The following is a 12,705-nucleotide window of genomic DNA, read 5'->3' as shown; positions in this document are numbered from 1 at the left end:
AGCTGGTTGAGCACAGAAGGTTTGATCATCTCAAATAGCTGCACACCTTGCGCTAAGCTTTGCTGCTGGGAGACAAATCCAGCCTTGTTGTTATCTGCTGAGGAAGGGTGTGGGGGGATTTACGGCTTTGCAGTTGGCTGCTGGAGGGGTTTTGCTGGTGGGCAGGAGGAGTTGTTAATTCCGGCTTTGCAGGGCCTGGCTGAGCTCAGTACAGGGCGTTGGGCATCGCTAGCACTGTTGCTGTGCCCAGCCCCACGGGTTTGCAGGGGAAGGGGGGGTTTAGACTGCAAACATTGAGGAGTTGGGGCATTGCAGGCAGGCTGAGAAGACAAGGGATTTCTGAGATGGTTTAAAAAGCTCCTTGTTGTCTGAGTATTTATTAGCATTTATTTAACTAATCTGCCTGGGAACCAACGGCCTCCAGGACAGCCAAGTCTTGTTGCAGCCCTCGGCGGGGAGTCGGAAGGAGGACACCGAGGAAATGATGCTGAGGGAGAGGGAGGGCTGCGGGGGTTTAAACCCGGATGCATGGGGGAGGCAGAGCCTCCTGCTGTTGCGGACTAGCCCAGACAAACAGTCCTGTTTGCTTACGTCTTCTGTTCCCTCCCAGCCCTCTGCTTCTGCCACTCAGTTGACATTCAAGCCATTGAAAAGCAAGTGTCACATGTGAATCTACAGTTTTGTCTCATCCTGTCCCCTATAAAAAGAGCTTGGTTGGGTGTTCCTGGGTGCGGAACGAGAGCGATGCTCTGCCTCTCCGGATCTGCCAGTGCTGGAAGTATCCTGAAAAGAATACTACAGGGCCAGCACGTGTGGGGGGATGAAGTACCTGATGCCAGACTGGGGTGGAGATGCAGACCCAAGAACAAAATATTTAGTGGCTGTAGTGACCACTGTAGCATGGACTGGACCCTCCCAGGGCAGACCCTGCTCTGTTACACGTCAGGGTCCCTAAATCTTGTGGGATAAAGATGCTCCCTTCAAAGAACAGAGCTACTTCAGGCACCCACCAGAGTCACTCCGCTTTTACCAAATGTTTTTGTTCAGTATGTTTCACTAACAGCTTTTTTCTTCTACCACTTGGATTCCGTCACACCGGGCTCTAATACAGATTTTAGACATAAACCATTGCAGGGATGCAGCTGGAGTGGCAGGAGCTCAGCTCCGTCACCCGAGGATGGGGAAGTAGTGACTGGGAGCAGAAGCCGGCGCAGGCCCTGCATGAGTGGGGCTGGTGCTCACCCCCCCACCTGATGCTCTTTTTGGGCTGCATTTGTGGGGAATTGGCCCTTCTGCCTCTGCCACCAGCCAGACCCTTCCTGCCCCGCACCTGCACCCAGCAGTGGGGGCTTAACCCCAGCGCAATGGCCGGGACCCTGGGAGGGCTCCCCGGGGCGGGGGGCACAGGGGATGACTTAACCCCCTTCCCAGCGTGTTTTCTCGGATGGGAGAAGTGGATCCATCTCTCTGTGCCAAGACACTGACTTCCCAGCAAAACTGCTCCTGTTAAAGGCTGGGACGCTCTCCGGGGTGGTGGTGGTGGGATGGGGCTTCGGCAGTGGCCTGGGGCTGGGCTGCTGTGCCCCTGCTCTGAGGCAGGAGGGGTTTGGTGCTGCCCCATAAGCACCTAAAATAGTCAAGCACAGAATTATGTTGTGCATGTGTGAGGGCTGGCGGGTGCAAAGCCAGTGGGGATGCCCCAGCCCTGGCTTTAAGGCAAAGTCTATTTTCCCCTTTTGTTCAAACACCCCCTCCCTAGCCTAGGTCTAGTGAACATACAATACTTCTTGCAGCTAATGTTGGTCAGGAATTTATTTTAAATACATCTACATTAGAAAAACTAGATTTATTTTTTTGTTTGTTTCTTCAAATCACTTTAAAATATCAAAACTTATAAACTTTCCTTTGCTGCGTGGAGGTTGTTCATGTGCAGGGTGTAAAAGGCCCATGGCTCAGGGATATAGATCACGCCAGGGTACTTCTTCCTGAGAATTTTGTCATTCCACAACCAAACCACCCAAACAGCAATGAGGACCAGCGTTATGATGAAGGAGTAGAAGAGAAAAAGCCCATTGCTGTCCAGGACGAGTCCTTTGCGTTTCTGGTGCATCACTAAAGCCATCATGGCAAAGAAAGTGAAAATGTAGAGGATGAAAATCTGACCCTCCGTCACAAGATACCTACAAAGCAAAAACACCTGTTAGTGCCCCCCAGGAGAAAGCACCGAGAGCCAGCAGCACTTCCAGCTTCACCTGGGGTGAACGTCTCCCCCTTCTTCCTGCTCTGTATCCAAACAAAGCTGTGCTGCTTTCTACTGCCAGATTTTAAGCTGTGATTTGTTTTCACATTTCTTATCAGTAATTTAACAACTGAGCTATGGGCTTCATTAAGAGAAGGGGTAAAGAAACACGTGCCCATTATGGGATTTGAAAGGTGCTGGGCTCCATTTGTGAATGGGATGATTAAAGGCAGAACCAAAGCCAGACTCTGGCTCTGACCCATGGATGTTGTGCTCCTTTAGTCCAAAAATCCACTGCCTGCCCAGCGGCCAGCCTGGAACGGGTGTTAGCAGGGACAAGGAGGAATTACACTCCCTGGTTCTGAAATCGCTAGCACACAAGCTGCAGAGATTCACACTGATGTATTTAAAGGAAGTGCAACGGGCTAACTGGGAACTGACCAAATCATCTTGATGATTTTGACTATCAAAAATTAATTTACTATATAAAAACAATCTCAGCAGGGGGTAAAGCCACGGGCAAGGGAGAACATAATCTCTGAAGATGAATGAAAAGTTGTTTGGCTGCCATCAGGGAAACTGTTTGGGAAGATGAGGCTAATGAAAATGGGAAATAAATAAGACCTCTCTCAAAAGGCCATTTGGATGCGCAGGGTGAGCCGAGGAGGCAGCATCTGAGCGTCATGCAGGCGGCTGGGGCTCTGTGTTAACGTGCCTGGACAACTGGCGAGAGCCTCCCCATTGCCCCCGACGAGCGGAGAGCAGGTGGGCATGCTGCAGGCGCTGCGTGACCACCCCAAAATCGTCCAGAACTGTCTTAACGGCGCCATGAACAGCAGCTTTGAGGGGGGACAGGTGGTGAGTACCAGGGAGGCTGGAAGCTGGAGCTCCAGCAGTAACAACACGCCTGACTGTGGTTGAAGAAACACCCCGAGCAGGGACAGGAGTGGTGATGGGTGACCCTGAAGTTGTCCCAACCTGCAAAGGCTAAAGCAGCTGCAAATTTCAACCAGATTTCATTTGATTTTCCAGATCTGCATAGCAGAAGCTGCCCTGTGGAATGGAGAACCCCTGCCTGCAGGCTGCGGGGCTGCCTGTGGTGCTCCCTCTGCATCCCTCACCCATCCAGGGCAGTCAGAAGCCACTTACCAGTAATAAAGGCTGCTGGGCCCCATCAGAAGTAAGGCAGCCACTGGCATCCTGCTCTCCTCTTCAACAGGGGTGAAACAGCCGGTGAAATATATGAACAGTATCAGGAAAAAAGGAATATACCTGCAAACATAAACAACTCCAGTCAGTGATGTGACCCTGGAACGCGTTTAAGCCCCCCCCAAATCCAAACCATGCACATAGGTAATTACAGAATCCTCTAGGTTGGTAAAGACCTTGAAGATCATCCAGTCCAAGCATTAACCTCCACCAGATCCCTCAGCACTGGGTCAACCCGACTCTTAAACCTCTCCAGGGATGGGGACTCCACCACTGCCCTGGGCAGCCCATTCCAACGCCCAACAACCCCTTCTGGAAAGAAATACTTCCTAAGAGCCAGTCTAACCCTGCCCTGGCGCAGCTTGAGGCCATTCCCTCTTGTCCTGTTGCTTGTTCCTTGGTTCAAGAGACTCATCCCCCCTCTCTGCACCCTCCTTTCAGGGAGTTGTAGAGGGCGATGAGGTCTCCCCTCAGCCTCCTCTTCTCCAGACTAAACCCCCCCAGTTCCCTCAGCCGCTCTTCATAAGACCTGTGCTGAGCCCGTGAATTAATTTGGTGAGGCCACCCAGGCTGCTCCAGCCCCACGTGCTGAGGCGGGTGAAGCAGCAGGTAACTCGGGTGCAGGGTCCTGCTCCATGGGGTCCTGCGGTGCCAGTTGGGGCATCGTTTCTCTGCCAGTGTCACAGCTCTTGCTACAAGATGACAGCCACGTCCACAGGACAGGTGAAGGGCTGGCAGAGCCTGGTGCAGGGCTATTGTGTGTCCTGGCTGCACCGAGGGCTCCTGCAGATAATGAGACTTCGGGGGCTCTCGCAGGAAAAGCCCAAGTTTACTGATTAGGTCAGCCGCTGGGCTCAAGTGCTCTGCTGAACAATTGCATTTGTTACACTCCCAGGCTCTGAGAGGCTGTGTAAGAGCGTTGTGTTGTGTTAAAAGCTGAACCACAGGAAAGCAGGACGTGGAGCAGGATTTCAACAACCTAACAGAGCCCTTTTTTATTTAAAAGAACAGGATTTGCTTGCTTCACAGCGCTCAAGAAATGGCAAATAAACTGGAAAAGCCTGATGGGGGAGAAATTTCCCTCCGCTCTGAGCAATTTCAGGATTACCTGGCAGTGGATAAAGGACCAGCCTGTCCTTTCTGGGGTCTTTGGTGCAGACAGAGCAGCAGGACAGGGGCCATGGGTGCTGCTGGGACCTGCCGCTGCCTGGGGGCACCAGCAAGGGCAGCCAGGCCGGATGAAACCCACTGTCCAGCTGCAACAAGCATTTCCAGGCTTGGCTTGGGGTGACAGCGCGGAAATCGGACCCTAACTGAGCTCCCTGGATCACCATGGCCAAATGGCCCCTGCTCCGGGGCAGCACCGGTCTGGCTACGCGAACAAACCCTCCCTCAGTGACAGAGAAGAGCGAGCAAAGGGCTGGAGAGACTGGGCAGTGTCGGGTGGTTTTGGGGTCAACCTGCAAAGGAGCAAAAATGTGAGTGGTGGTGACAGCCAAGGGGCCGGTGCTGTCACCTGCCTCTTCACCTGGGTGTCCCATGGAAGGGGGGCGAGGGGCGAGAACAGAGGAGCCGTTCCTCAGGCCCCTACAGCTGTCAAACAGCTGCTACATCCCAGAAATATCCCTGAGACAGAGACAAAACTAGGGGGAACAGGTGATTTTCCAGGGGAGAGATCCACTGTAATCACGCTGGCTCCGAGAACGTTATTCCCAGCCGGCTCTCATCAGCCGCGTTTCATTTTTTTACATACTAAGCTATAATCAGATGAGATCTGCCCGCCCTTGTACCACGTTCTGAGGCCACTAGATAGACTGCAAATCGCTTACCACATCGAATGACCTAAATATTCATCGTAGTAGTAGAGCAGCTCAAAGGAATCAATCTGCAATGCAATGAAAAGAGATTTAAAAGGGCAGAGGGAACAGGGTGCTATTAAATGTGAACAAGCAATTAACATTTTTTTTAAGTGCTTGTATAAAACACAGCCTCTTTACCAGCGTCTCTGGTTTCAGGTTCTTGATGATGGGGTTCTCTCGTACAGACAGATGGTGCTGGTAGCCACTGAAAATCAGGCGGTGGTTTACGGAGTCTCCGACCAGGTGGATGCTGGCTCCCATGACAAACATGATGATGCTGACATAGACCATTGATCTTGGCAAGGTCTTGGGGGATCTCTCGATGAGCTAAAACCGCGGAGACGTGTTGAACAGGTACCCACAGAGACGCGCGACAAGTTCTGCCCTCGCCGGCTGTATGGTGCTGTGCAAAAAATCATCCAAAAAACCCAAGCACGAGGCCTGCAGAAAGCTGCAGGTTGTGCTGCCATGGCAGGCGTGAGCTGCTGCCCGCAGTGGCTGGCACCCTGCCGGGGAAACAGAGTCACCCCCCTGGGGAAAGCGGTGTGACCACACCAGAACGAGCTTCCCTGATTCCTGCTGCCTTCCCTAAATGCACCTCAGGAGCGTTTCCACCAGCCTACGCAGCTTTCAGGTTTGAGTACGCACTTTATGTTTGCAACAATAAAACCACATTTTTTGCCCTTGTTAAACCCTTCTGCAAAGCAACACCCCTTAACCTGAGTCAACGCTTAGACCGAATCAGTGATGGGGTGCTTCCAACAGAGTACTCAAAGCAGTTTCTTCACCAGATGCGATCAAAAACGATGAATGAGAAACAAAAAGGCAGCTGCTTTCTGTAGCTGCTGTGCTGAGCGGATCTGCAAGGCTGGCTGTGCCCTCCAGTGGCAGGGAGAGCCTCCAGCAGCACTCCAGCTGAGCACCCGCACTTCACTCCCCTGGTAAGAAACACTTGCTCCTTTGTAATTCTCTGCTGGATGATTTTCAAAGGACTCTTGTTGAACTGTTTGTTGTTGTTTTTTTTTTTTTTTCTTTCTGTCTTCCTAACGGAATCAGACTCACCTCTCTGTGTATTTGCTTCTAAAGAGGAAGCTGCATTTAAACCTGTATCTAGAAATACCTAATTGCCAGTAAAACCGGTTGAGGCAACCTTTTGAACACCAGCTTTAGTGATGAGCTCTCCCTGTACCATCTCAGGGTCTGCTTAGGTCTGGGTAGAGGCACGTGAGGCTGGCGGGGAATCCAGGGTTTCTCAAAACCTGGGGCGAGCCCCTGCAAGCCCAGCTGTGGCCGAGGAGCAGGAGCTTCTCTTTGGAAAGAAGCTCCCCACTCCGCTTGCAAAGCAGGAAAGACCTCGAAAGACGTAAATCCCAGCTCAAGCGGTTCAGGCGTTGGAGGGGACGCCAAGCTGGGCTCAGGAACGGTGGGTCAGGGGGGACGTGTCAGCCCAGCCCGAGGATCAGCTGGGGCCACCTTTGCTTCCCATCTCCCTGCTGCCAAATCAGCTTTGCAGCCCTTCATAAACAGTGAAAAGCTCCTTATTTGTATTTAATTTTGAGGCTTAACTTTCCCTTTCTCTGTAACTGCTGTATGAACGTCAGAGGAGTCTGAAGGGGGAGGAGAGCAAAAGGTCCAGGAAAGCTCTTGTCTGATGGAAAAGGACGGTGGGACACATCCTTCAAGGGCACACTGGGCACAAGGAACGCACCCTGAATAGCAAGTGGATTTTTTCTGTGGACCAACCCTTCATGCTGTGCAGCCAGAGACGTCCAAGACAGCAAACTTTAACCCAACAGCAGGAATCGGCTGTGTCAGACTGAGCTCCAGAGCTTTCACATCCCCAAAAGGACTGGATCCTGAATATTCCTTTTTGGCCACACTGGTATTTAAAATCTCCCAGACAGACTCAGGAAAGAGAGAGTCATTTACTCCTTAGGACATAATTCAATTTCTAGCTAATGAAGGTTAAAATATATTTATAATTGCTTTCTCCTGTCTTCTGGCTGCTAAGTATTTAATATAAGAAGATTTCTAATGATACGACAGTCTTTAACCTCATAAATGGTTTACACAATCCAGTAGCTGGCAGCTCAAGCAAGATAAATTCAAGCTAAAGATACAATTCTAATGTCAAAGAGCAAGTGTATTTAAGCTCTGAACAATTTAGAAAGTCTATTATAGTTCCAGCTGTCTCGTAAGGTCTTTTAAGTCACGGATGGATGTTGTCTGAAAAATATGCTTTGGTTCAGCCAGGGAGAAGGGCTCTGACTCCTCCTGAATCTGGAGTTCCTGGGGGAAGCGATTTGCTCTGGATATGCAGGAAATTGAGTTGTATTCAGACGGTCACTGCTTTGCTCTTTAGAAGGTGGCCTCACAAATTCCTTCTAGAGAGGCAAACCTCTAACACAGAGTAGGGCTGCCTCACTCGCAGGAGTTTGTGAATAACCAATGTTCGTTCAACCAATTCCTACCAAGCCTTTACAAAACTGTATTGTTTACCCTGTTTTTACAACCGGTACTATTAAAACAAAAATAGAACACCTGCACCTTGAGGTTTACCTTTAGCAGAAGAAATGGCGTGATAACATTGTAAGCCATGTGGAAATAATCTCCAGCGCTCGGTTTGTTTAGAGGAAACCACTCCAAAGGTAGAATTATCTGAGGAAGTGGGGGAGAAAAGCACATCAGTCTCTGCTCACCACCCAGCTCGCGATTACGGCCCTGTCACTGGCTGAAAGACGGGGAGAGAGAAAATCCTTGCTTTGGAGCGCTGCTGCTTGCTAATTGTCAGCTTGCCTTCACGTAGCTGTTAGTAACGACGTCGGGCAGCTCTCCCTGCAGTAAGCACCCCTAAGAGCGCAATCTGGAGGCGGGTGCTAAATGCAGGGTGTAGTTACACCTCAGCCGCTCGCTCCTGCAGTGCTGCCCAAAGCTGAGGCCGTCAAGTTGTGTGGCCAAGCGAGCGAGCAAGAGCCCTGCAGCAGCGGATCTCCGTTAACCCTCTGCCACGTGCAGAAGCCAGCGATAAAAAAATATATTTGAGGGTAACGGCCGCTTCTGCCCCGCGCTATGTGTAGAGCAGGAGTCCCGAGCTCTGGAGATATAGGCAAGGTACCGGGAGGAGAAGTAGGAACATCTCCAGGGAACTTTTGTTATGAAAACATAAAGTTGTGGGACAGATACATGGAACGAGCTTCTCAGATACCTTCCCCGTGCCTGGAGCAACACGCTCGGTACCAGTTACTCCAGTACATTGCAGCGGTCATCATCTCAAGGGCGGCTCCTCAAGGGCGTCCCTTTGGTGTAGAAAACAGCCCATGGGTCTACAGGGGACCACCACAGCTCTACCCCCCACCCTAAAGAAGTTGATTGCAAGCAAAGCGGTGGGCCTGCCTCTGCCACACTCACCATCGCAATGGGACGCCCGAAGTCCAGCACCCAGTTCTGCAGAGTGAAGTAGAACCACAGGTCAAAATGAAACGGGGAGGTCTTGAAGGTGTCCTCGTTCTTGACGGTTCCATGCCTAGAGGTGACAGAAGTGACAGCGTCAGCCTTAGGTCATGTAACAGGTTTTCGAGGAGGCAGGGAGCAGACTCTGGGTCTGCATTCCCACCCAAAACCTCTGCTTCCCTGGCTGCTGGCGTGGCTCCGGGCTTTGGGATCTGTGGAATAACAACAATGTTGAGAGACCGAAGAGAGGAGGAGGCAGTACAGAAAGGCAAAATGTTATTAACAAAAAACACCATGTCCCCGTAAGAAGGTTCCTCCTGGCTGAGAAGTGAGCATAAAAGCAGGATGAAAAGCTTAAGTGCTGAATTAAGTGCACCTATTTTTAACTTTTGCATGACAAAGCAAAATTCAACTCCCATGGCACTTCTGCCGAACGCTAAAAACGCCTGGATGCCTGGTGGTACTCGAGCACGGGGATGCTCTGGACGCACGAACACCTTCATCTCCCACTCTGGAGATCCTCCTCCTCGGCAGAGCAAGGCCTGATCCAACCCCGCCGAAGTCTTTCCATCAAACAACCCTCTGGCACCACCGGACCTTCACCTGCCTACGGGAGCAGTGGCCGGATCGCTCTCCTGTGGTGCCAGGACCAGAACAGCCTCAGCTGGATCAGCCACGACTTGCGCTCCCTGAGCCCACGGTCCAAACCCGGTGGATGGAGGATGAGGATGGTGCTACCCTGGACAAGCCGGGGTGCTCTGGGTGAGCCGGGACCAGATGGGGTGACCCAGGTAAGCCGGGCCCTGGCCGAGCGGGGGGACCCTCCGGGATACCCCGGCCAACCGCAGCATCCTGGACGGGGTGGTGGGGCTGGGGGATCCCGGGGGAGCTGGATGAGCCGGGTTGGGGACCCCCGGGGAAGGGGAGGGGGGGTGTCCCGTTCCCATGCCCGCCCCCCGGTCCCACCGCTCACCTGCCCGCGTAGAGCGGCCCGGAGGGCTGCGGGGAGCCCGGAGCCGCCGCCGGGAACGGCCGCTTCCGCGCCGCGCCCTGCATGTGCCCGGCTGGGCCCGGCCCGGCTGGTCCCGGCCCCGCTCAGCCCGGCCCGGCGCGGCTCCGCCCAGGCCCCGCCTCGGCGCCGGGGGACGAGCCGCGGCTGCGCGGCCGGTGGCCCCGAGACCGCCCCGACCTGGGCGGGTGAGGGGGAACGGCGGGGCGGGGGTGGCACAGCATGGACCGGCACGGCTCGGCATGGCACGGCTCGGTAGGCTCGGCTCACAGCCCGGCCCAGCGCAGCCCAGCCTTCCCCTCCCCATACAAAGTCCAGGCAGCGGATTTCATTTCCCTTCCCTCTCCAAAGCACCTTTGCTGTTTTTAAAACTAGACGAAAAGGAGCAGGACGACATTTAACGCCTGAATTGCTCTTCCCCTGAAAAGTTCTGGGCCCTCATGTCCTGCCACGTGTCCCGGCATGAGCCCTCACCGGGCCGAGACCACACGACTGGGCGGTGGGCAGAGGCCGGCAGAGAACCAGACGGAAATCACTGCGTCGTTTTAAGCGCGAGGTTTAATGGAAACCAGGTGCTGGTGCACAGCCGGGCTCTGCCAACCATCTGGCTTCTCGCCACAAGAATCGGTGCTTGTGGCCAGGCTCGTCTCTTGTCACCATGGAGCGAAATCCCTCGTGTTCCGCACCCAAACGGATGCTGGTGCTCCGAGGGGTCGGGAGACTTGGGGGCCGTGCCCTGTTCCCTCTCCCCCGTTTTGCCATTGGGCTGGGACAACTCCGGGGCGGTAAAAGTGTGAGGCAGGGAAGGATCCACACCCCCTGCGACTTAATTTGCACCTCCTGGGGTCTAAATCGGGAGATGCACCTGCACTGGGAACAAGCCGAGCTCCTCAAGTGGAGACACAGCTTTGCTGGTCAGGGGAAATGGGAATTTAAGGTGGTTTGAGGCACCAAAACCTTTTGGCTTCTGCTCCTGGGTAGCTCCAGGACCCCGACGCTGAGCTCAGGATCGGCCTCGAGCCGGGAGCTCTGCAGTAACTACGCTGCCATGTTGGTCTCTCCGTGTCCAACCGCCCAGGTGGTAATTGGGGAGAATAACGAAGGTGAGTCAAAGCTTTCTGCTGAGGAATCGTGGTTCAGGCCGCAGCGAACTGGACCCCGCAAAGCTGAGGAGGCTCCGAAAAAAAGAAAAACCCTTGCAAAGTGGAGGAGATTGTTGAGGTAATGGAGACAGGTTCCACTTAAACTTACCATGAACCCAGCTTGTCACGCTGTACCTTACACGCCTAGGTGGCTGTTAAAAGCTGATCCTCCTTGACTGAACACGGCGGAGCTGACCGCGGCCTGACTCGCTTCCCTCTCGCCTCCCCGGGGCTCCTCTCGGTGACGGCGGCCGCGCTGCCAGGCCGCTGCTCCCATCCATAATGCACATGCCGGCCCGCGCGAAACTTTCCACAAAGAGCCGCGGCTCCGGTTGCACGATTTTAAATTAACTATTAATAGGGCCGATACCGTATCCCCTTCAGAACAATGGCGCACAGCAGACAGCGGCGCAGGGCGCGTATCGCGTTACTTAGCGCAGCATTTATCAGAACGCGTGTAAGCGGTCGCAGCGTGGGGCAACTCCTGGAGGTCGCTGGGAGATGATCTGTGCGGAGGAAAGCAGAGGCAGCCAGGCCGGGGGGGAAATTTAGCTCTCGGTTAAGGTGATACGTGTGCAGCGAGGCTGGTAATGGCGTCCCTGAGTTAAGATGAAGTGCCTGCATGTGCTGGGATTGGGCACGACAAGATTGTTGGGGTGGAGGCATGGTCGAGGTGATGGAAGCTGCTGGTGCCTTCTTTAAAAAAAAAAACAACAAACTGAACCAAAGAAAACCAAACCCAGCTCAGCTGAACCCAACCAACCCAATCCAGCTGAATCAGACCCAACCCAACCCAACCCAATGAACCTAGCCCAACTGAACCCAACCCAACCCAGCCCAACTGAATCCAACCAACCCAATCCAGCTGAACTAGACTCAAGCCAACCCAGTCCAACTGAACCCAACCCAGCTCAACCTAACCAACCAACCCAATCCAACTGAACCAGACCCAACCCAACCTAACCCAACCAACCCAATCCAGCTGAACCAGACCTGATCCAACCCGGCCCAGCTGAACCCAACCCAACCTAACCCAACCAACTCAGCCCAGCCGAACCCAATCCAATCCAACTGAACCAGACCCAATCCAACCCAATGAACCCAGCCCAACTGAACCCAACTCAATCCAACCTAACCCAACCAACCCAATCCAGCTGAACGAGACACAACCCAACTCAGCTCAGCTGAACCCAACCCAGCCCAACTGAACCCAACCAACCCAATCTAGCTGAACCAGACCCAACCGAACCCAACCCAGCCCAATTTAACCCAACCAACCCAATCCAGCTGAACGAGACCTTACCCAACCCGGCCCAACTGAACCCAACCCAAGCCAACTTCACTGGACCCAGCCCAGCTGAACCCAACCCAACCAACACAGCCCAACTGAACCCAACCCAGCCCAACCCAACCCAACCGAAGCAGAGCCGGGTGGGCCTGGCCCGGTGCCAGGCCACTGGAGCAGGGAAGGCCAGGGGAGGCCGTGCAGCCTCCGGCCGGCCAGCGGGCCCTGCGGCCCCGGGGGGCGGGCGGACAGCACCAGGAAAGCGGCGGCGACCTCGCACCCTGCCGGGCTCGTGTGCCGGCCGCGGCCCGGAACGTTCGTGCGCTGCCGCCGGTTTCCGGGGGGGATACGGGACAGAGGGGGCGGAGCTTCCCGTTGCGCTTCCGGAGTCGGCGGCGGGGGGCGGAGCCGCGGCCCAGGCCCTTGCCCGCCGCGCGCCCGGCAGGGCCCTTCCGGCGACCCGTAGCGGTGCCCCGCGCGCGCGGCGCCGGGCCCGCTCCCTGCGCTGCCGT

The 12,705-nt window shown here is 54.4% G+C and overlaps 1 protein-coding gene across 2 annotated transcripts; it reads right to left on the bottom strand.

Annotated features, from left to right (window-relative positions):
- Nucleotides 1-1,794: 1,794 nt before the first annotated feature.
- CLN6 (CLN6 transmembrane ER protein) lies at nucleotides 1,795-9,880 on the bottom strand. 2 transcript variants are annotated; one of them, XM_074837633.1, is made up of 7 exons: nucleotides 9,731-9,880; nucleotides 8,716-8,830; nucleotides 7,867-7,965; nucleotides 5,446-5,634; nucleotides 5,278-5,333; nucleotides 3,389-3,511; nucleotides 1,795-2,180 (listed from the first exon to the last, which is right to left on the bottom strand). In XM_074837633.1, exons 1-7 carry the CDS (start codon nucleotides 9,811-9,813, stop codon nucleotides 1,892-1,894), a joined length of 954 nt encoding a protein of 317 aa, XP_074693734.1. In that variant the 5' UTR covers nucleotides 9,814-9,880; the 3' UTR covers nucleotides 1,795-1,891. The 2 variants fall into 2 exon arrangements, with proteins under 2 accessions (XP_074693734.1, XP_074693735.1); XM_074837634.1 differs by lacking the exon at nucleotides 5,446-5,634.
- Nucleotides 9,881-12,705: the final 2,825 nt, after the last annotated feature.

Source organism: Strix aluco, chromosome 12 (assembly GCF_031877795.1).
Source record: "Strix aluco isolate bStrAlu1 chromosome 12, bStrAlu1.hap1, whole genome shotgun sequence".
In the NCBI taxonomy this organism is placed as follows: Eukaryota; Metazoa; Chordata; class Aves; order Strigiformes; family Strigidae; genus Strix; species Strix aluco.
The sequence above is the reverse complement of the archived record's forward strand: the minus strand, read 5'-3'. Positions and strand labels throughout refer to the sequence as shown.